Consider the following 7,262-nt stretch of genomic DNA (forward strand, 5'->3'; position numbering starts at 1 on the left):
AATTCCCACTTTAAGTCATGTCAACACATACAGTATGAGGTTATAATATTCAGCATATTTCATTAATAGTTGCTGAGGATAATTCTATATTTAAATCATCTCAGAAAAACCTAATCTAAAAGAACAAAAGTGAGCTCCAAACCTATATTCTACAGAACATATCCACAAGACGAAACTGTTACACATCAGTAATGCAAGAAAATGTTGCAGCAGTTCTTCAAATGACTTTGTTGTAATGAAACAACTGCAGCTCACACAAGTTCAAGGGCATCAGCTTGGCAGGACACAAAGTTGAAACATGTTTTAATTAAAGAGACAGTTCACCCCAAATCAAAGGTATAAACCCCAGCATATGGGTTTAGATATGGACACTGGTCATGAAGGTGAGTAAATAATGCAATTTTTGAGAATTTTTTAAAATGATTAATTTCTGGAACTGTTGCTTTGAAGATCATAATTGATTTCACTCCACACAAGGCACTCAGGATGACAAAACGATTCAAGTCAAACACTGTGGCTCTTCATGTGCCTGTTTAAGTGTGTACGACACGTGTAAGCCTTTGGGCACAGAGGACATGGAAACGGCCTCTTCCCAATATGAGTGTACATGTGCTTGCCCAAGTCATAACGCCGGATGAATCGTTTCCCACACTGCAAGCAGCAGTGTGGACGCTCTCCGGTGTGAAAGCACATGTGTGCCGTAAGGTGACTCGAAACCACAAATTTCTTGCCACAGATTTTACATTGATACGGCTTCTCTCCTGTGTGAGAGCGTAGATGCACCTGCAGGCATCCGGCGGAGACAAAACCCTTTCCGCACTGATGGCAAACGTATGGCTTCTCCCCTGTGTGAATTCTAATGTGGATCTTCAAATTCCCAGACAGTGAAAACTGCTTCTCGCAGTATGGACAGATGTGCGGCCGCTCACCAGAATGACATCTCATGTGGGATTTTAATTGGATTTTGCTGTAAAATCGCTTTCCACATTGCGAACAAAGGAGAGGTTTCTCACCCGTGTGGTTTGAGAGGTGGGCAAGTAGGCTGCTGTTCGCCGAAAAGCACTTCCCACACTGGTCGCATATATATGGCCTGAACTCTGTATGGGTCTTCAGATGGCTTCTTAATTCGCTGTCAACATTGAATGTTAAGTCACAAAAACGACACTTTCCTGGCTGCCGTTCCGTTTTAGGTGGGCGGACATCTTTAACTTTGTGAATCTTCTGGTGGATTAAATTGGCTCGGTACGACCCGAAAGTCTCGTTGCATTGTTTACAGGTGTAGTTCCTTTTAACAGTGGGAGTCCGGTGAGTTCGCCGGTGACTGACTAACCGTGACAAACTTGTGAACAGCCGTCCACATTCAGGGCACTTATGTGTGGTTTTCTCTTTGTGCACTCGGTTGTGCCTGTACAAGGTCCTGAGGGATCTAAAGTGGGCTGTGCATTTGATGCACTTAAAAACTCTGGAATTGCAGTTGGTGCTCCTGTGTGACACCAGCTGCACCGAATCGTCAAAAACCTGCCCACACTGAGGACACTCATGTGTCCCCGCCTGGGTGTGAATTTCCTGGTGCTTGACAAGATCAGAGCGATAGATGAAGTATTTTGTACACTGCTGACATTTATGTACAGTCCTGCCTGCATAGTGGAAGCCTTTAGAAGGTGTGTTTGAGAAGGTGTCAAGAGAGGGCCGTTGGAGAGGCACAGCTGTCTGAAAAATTAAATCACCTAAAGGAAAACATGACAAACAGAGACAGTTTACTTAAAAGATGAGAAGATATAATGAGAATCTTGACAGTCATTCAGAGAGGCTGTACCTTTATGAGCATCATCGGTGGATGACAGTACACTTGGATCTTCTGAGTTACTCCTACAAAAAGAATAAACAGGATCTTTTTACAACAAAACTATTAATATTTTAATTTATGAACACTACAGAACGAATTCTGTAGTGATGTGCTCACAGTCCGACTCATCACAAAGAAAAAGACTTTTAGATTACAAACAGACTAATTATGGATATCACTCACATCAGACATTTTGACAACAGTCTGACAGTAACCATCTTGAAATTTATTGTTGAATGTTGTAAAGTTCTTGCTAAAGAAACACTCTCAAAACCTTCTCAGAAGTTGTATATCAGAAAATGATGCCCTTTAAAAGCACCAACAATCAAAATGTCTTCATTTGATAATGACCATCAACTTGGGACCCTAATGACTTTCATTACATGTAAACAGCTCACATATTCTTCTTATGGGTTTAGAAATGGACACTGGTCATGAGAGTGAGTAAATAATGCAATTTTTGGGTTTATTATTGCTTTAAAGATCATGGTCGATTTCACTCCACACAAGGTACTCAGGATGACAAAATGATCAACAATCACAACAACTTCATTTGATAATGACCATCCACTTGGGAACCTAATGATTTTCATTGTAAAAAAAAACAAAAAAAAAAACTGCTGAAATATTCTTCAAATATCTGGCTTTGTGTTCCACAGAAACAAAAAAAAACAAGAGGGCATAGGTGGAAATCCCGGGGGGGTCGGGGGGACAGGACCCCCCCCATCTGAGGGTTGTCCCCCCTAAAAATATGATTAAAAACCATGCTGTGTATTGTAAATAACCTTTTATACTTTAAATAACTTTGCAAGTAGTAAAACAACACAAACACAAACGGGGCAAAAATGGGTTTTAAGTTTAGAAACATTTTGAGTCTCCCCCTCCCTTGCCTCACAGTGCTCCCTGCAAGAGGGTGATAGAAGTTATTTTTTGGACTATTCCTTTAAAGGTGACATATCATGAAAATCTGACTTTTCCAGGTTTTAGATCAGGTCCCCGGTGCATCTACCCACCAAGGAAATGTGAAAAAGATTAACCCAGTAACTTTGTTTTGGTAAGCCTTTTTCTGCAAGCATCTGAAAAAATGAGCGTGTCTGATTTCGCTCCCCTAGTGACGTTGCAAAGGGATCCATCTCATTATAATATTACCGCCCCTTAATCTGTAAATTTCCTCCCACGGCGCAGTCATTTGATTTCGCAAGCGACAACGGTGTACCAGCTCTAATGCCATGGTGAAAGTTTGAGCAAAGCACGCTAACTATTCTGTCTTTGGCTGCACAGACGAGCACAGAACACTATTTAGAGTCCCAGCCTCAGAGAAGACAACAGAGCAGAGGATTTATTGATTTATTTACTGTATATAACTGCTGCCACACAGATCTGAAATAAACATGCGATTTATTTCCCAGCGGTTTACCTTCACAGACATAACCGACTGTTTTTGTAACTCGTGTGTTTTTAATGTAAACTTGTGTGCTAATGAGAACTTAGTTTAATACTCACATGCTGTGACAGCCGCAGTGTGCTTCAGATGTGTGCACTCAGAAAACCGTATATCAGAAGTTTAAACTAATATGGTTTAAACGCATGATTTCAGCATGATAAACATGATAATCAGAACCAAAACAGATGCTTTTTTAGCAGGTACGAGCTGTAATGGCACAGCTCTATTCTGGAAAAGGGGGGCGGGGAGCAGCAGCTCATTTGCATTTAGACAGGCACGAAAAACAGCGTGTTTCTGATTCCACTCAAAATAAGCATTTTCAAAATGATATAATAAATGATCTGTGGGGTATTTTGAGCTGAAACTTCACAGACACATTTAGGGGACACCAGAGACGTATATATTACATATTGTAAAAAGGGGCATAATATGTCTCCTTTAAGTTAAATACATTACAAAATAAATAAAAATAGTAGTTGGTTGATGTAAAACTAGCTGACCATCCAACCCACACCACTTAGTAATTTGGTGAAGTCAAGTCAAGTAACGTTTATTTATGTAGCTCTTTATACAATACTGATTGTATCAAAGCAGCTTTACAGTGTCAAACAGGAAAATAGTTTGTCAATAATTCAAGAGGACAATAAAAGAGTTATTTTTCCAGCTAAAGTCAGTTCATTGATCATTCAGTGATATCATCATCCAGTTCAGCCCTCTTCCAATGTTGTCTGTGCAATCAATCAAGCAACTAACCCCCAACTAACCAACCAAATTTGGAAACTTACCGTTGCAATTCATCAACATTAGAGTTTGTTTCCTTTTCTCCATCACTGTCTCTAGAGGACTCTGAGGACTCACTGCTGAAGCTGGATCCCACATCCTGGACATTTGGATCACCTGTCACAGTCTCCTTGTCCACACCATGTTGTTGGTTTGGCAGGTTTTCAGAATCAATAGGCAGTAACTTGCCATCCTTGTTGTACTGGTTTATAATGACTGAGTCACCAACAGGCGGCAATGACAATGATGACACTATTCGATCTTCCACTATTGATGGAAGAACTTCAAAATTAAAATAAGAACAAAAAAATAATAATTAGCCATTGGCCAATTGTGCTCAACAACTGTATTTTTACATTAACAGAAGTAGGTCCTATTCTTTAACCAAGGCTTACGTGGTTAACCAGATAAGATTTGGTGTGACTTATGTAGCGTCTGGACCAATCAAACACACAATTTTTCATTTGATTTAACAAATCAGTTATTCATTAGATTAACAAATCGTCACAGACCCCTCACCCAATAAACTGGGTGCCAGGATGTCTGCGAACAACACCAGGCCCCCCCTGGTCCCCATGGCAACCAATGCTGATATCACTGGTTTTATGGCCCAAAGGAATGTGAGTTGGCCAGAGACAATACATCTGGCAAGTAGAGAAAACTCTCTCTAATTAATCCATAGGAAAACCTTTCTTTGAATGAACACACATATCCTTCAGGTCATTGTGTATGTTGTCTTTCATATTTTATACTGTTTTATGCAGGCTTATGATGGAACCACTCATTCCTGTTATAATTAATTATAACTAGTTATGATTAATTATTCATATTTCCCCAATGAGCTGATTCGCTACACTTAGCATAAATTGAATGGGCGAAGTATTGAGTGAGGAAACTATAACATCAGAATCCAGAAGAGTAATTCCTATGGGGTTTTATAATTGGGTTTTTCAATTGATGAGTAAAATAAAGCCTGTGGTAAACATAACTTGACTATACTTTTACGTTTTGTTCTACAACGTAAATTACACGCATCCATACCCAAAACACAAATTTTGAAGCAGTTATGTTCATTTTTGAAAACATATGTTTTTAAAAAGTACCTAGATGAGAATGTTTGGGCTGTGAGTGTGTGCAGTTTACATTGTAGAACAAAACGTAAACGTATCGTCAAGTTATGTTTACCAAAGGCTTTATTTTACTCATAAATTGAAAAACTTCATTCTAAAACCCTGTAGGTTCCAAATCTCGAAGGAACCAGCAACAAATTACAATTCCGGATTCTGACATCATAGTTCCCCCACTCTATATGTCTTAGGTTTGTGCCCAGCTGTCCTGTAAAATATCTGATTAACCAAGTAAGCAAAGATCGATAAAAGGGACCCTGGAGCATATGGAATAAATTTTACCATTTTTATCCAAAGTCCCACACACATCTGTCTGCAGCAAGGATAGTAAATTCTGTGATTTACAAACCGAATCCACACATGCATCTAGCTCCCCAGGGTGACAGTTGAGCAACAATGAAAGCTGGAATTAAAGAAAATGACGTTTAAAATAATCAGAATCACAATGCTTCATGAATTATAAAGAAGTAACTGACTTGAATCATTTAGATATGGTAAAGGTATTTGATAAGCATGTATCATTAGACCTGTTTGAAGTTTGGTACAGGCAGAAGTTGCTCCAATCTGGAGAGAAAAAAGCCAACAAGGACTTGCAGTGCTTTGTCAAAGTCAGGACCGTACTCAACTGGAAATACCTCCTGAAATACAAAAACTCTCTTTCATCTTAAGTTTTCATACAAACCCATTTAAAAACAGCCATTAATTTTTTGCAACTTCCACAGCAGTTCTCAAACCAAATGTAGCATTTCTTGTCCAGGCTGGACATCAAAAACATCAAATATCTTTGGCATATGTTCTCAAGTCTCTGACATGAAGACTGCAGACTTGCAGAGAACTCTGTGAACGAACATTCACCCATAGAAAAAACAAAGTTACCTGTGTCATATTCTAGCAATGCCAAGGTCTCAATAAAATGTAATTCTTTTTTTTCTTTTTTTTTTGCAGGTATACAAAAAAAGTAAAGGTATACATACAGCTCCTGAAAAAAAGACTTGGTTTTGAATAATACAACAAAACTTTATTCAGTACTGCTGAGTGACCTTGGATTACCAAATTTTACTGTGCACACATTAGCTAACAGTGTGTTTATTTTATTATTACTATTATTGTGGAAATAAGAGTGTTGAACTTTTCCTGATGCAATGTGCATTTACACTGTTCCAGCATGAATCTACATTTCATGTTTGAGATTCATTATGCTTTTCTACATCAAGTTTGGTTTGGTGAGTCAAGTCAATACCCTCTACAAATCCCTGTTCTGACAGCACACATATATCACATACACGTCTACATATTTGTTTTTTCATCTGGAAGATTTCGTACTTATTCTGCAATTTATCTGCAATACATCTCAAATTTTTTTAATGGTTCTTAAAGTCACTGACCTGAAAGAAGTATCCTCTTTTCATGGCGTCTTCTAGCAAGCTCAGGACAAGTTGAAGTACGCTGTCTTGTAAACTCTCCATGTCTGTGTCACTCACCTGTGGACAGGCAAATTACGTAAACAACATTAATGCCAATATATATAAAGTTTAATGGTAGCAAATGGGATGTGCACCAATTTGTGCAAAACAAATTTTTATGCATCTAAATACGCATATAGTCAAAATTCACTAAAACAAGAAGTCAACTCAAGACAACTTTGTCACATAAGCATTTGCTAGAAAATGCTGTAGGAAAAGCTTAAGTACATAGTCCAAACATTACAGCTGTACATATACAAACAATAACGTTTTATTAATATATTTAAGACAATACAATATGCGGAGTAAAAATATATAATAAACTATACAAAATACACAACAGGGTTGTATAGAACTAGTAGTAATGCATGTACAGTAACACGTAGTATAGATAATGCACAGTGTTGTGTGATATGCATTGTCATATGCGGTATAGCAGTGTGCATTGGCTGTATTGTGTGCATCAATTACAGTTCAGCAGTCTAACAGCCTCAGGGAAAAAGCGATCCTGCAGCCACCTGGTGGAGGACCTGATGCTGCTGTTTTATTACATGTGTTTCTTCCTTGTGTTGACAATTCAAAAAAAAAAAAAAAAATGAGGG

The 7,262-nt window shown here is 38.4% G+C and overlaps 1 protein-coding gene across 2 annotated transcripts in view; it reads right to left on the bottom strand.

The window, feature by feature from the left end:
• LOC107671497 (zinc finger protein 2 homolog) overlaps positions 1-7,262 on the bottom strand; it is a 26,582-nt gene continuing 19,320 nt past the window's right edge. For both annotated transcript variants that reach the window (XM_016464419.1, XM_016464418.1), the window contains 6 exons: positions 6,583-6,678; positions 5,725-5,835; positions 5,480-5,600; positions 4,076-4,352; positions 1,817-1,869; positions 1-1,727 (listed from right to left, as the gene is read on the bottom strand). In XM_016464419.1, coding sequence (XP_016319905.1) covers positions 505-1,727; positions 1,817-1,869; positions 4,076-4,352; positions 5,480-5,600; positions 5,725-5,835; positions 6,583-6,678 — 1,881 coding nt within the window. In that variant the 3' untranslated portion in view covers positions 1-504. The remainder of the gene's footprint in view (positions 1,728-1,816; positions 1,870-4,075; positions 4,353-5,479; positions 5,601-5,724; positions 5,836-6,582; positions 6,679-7,262) is intronic.

The sequence above is a fragment of the Sinocyclocheilus anshuiensis genome, unplaced genomic scaffold, assembly GCF_001515605.1.
Source record: "Sinocyclocheilus anshuiensis isolate Anshui unplaced genomic scaffold, SAMN03320099.WGS_v1.1 scaffold4087, whole genome shotgun sequence".
Taxonomy (NCBI): domain Eukaryota; kingdom Metazoa; phylum Chordata; class Actinopteri; order Cypriniformes; family Cyprinidae; genus Sinocyclocheilus; species Sinocyclocheilus anshuiensis.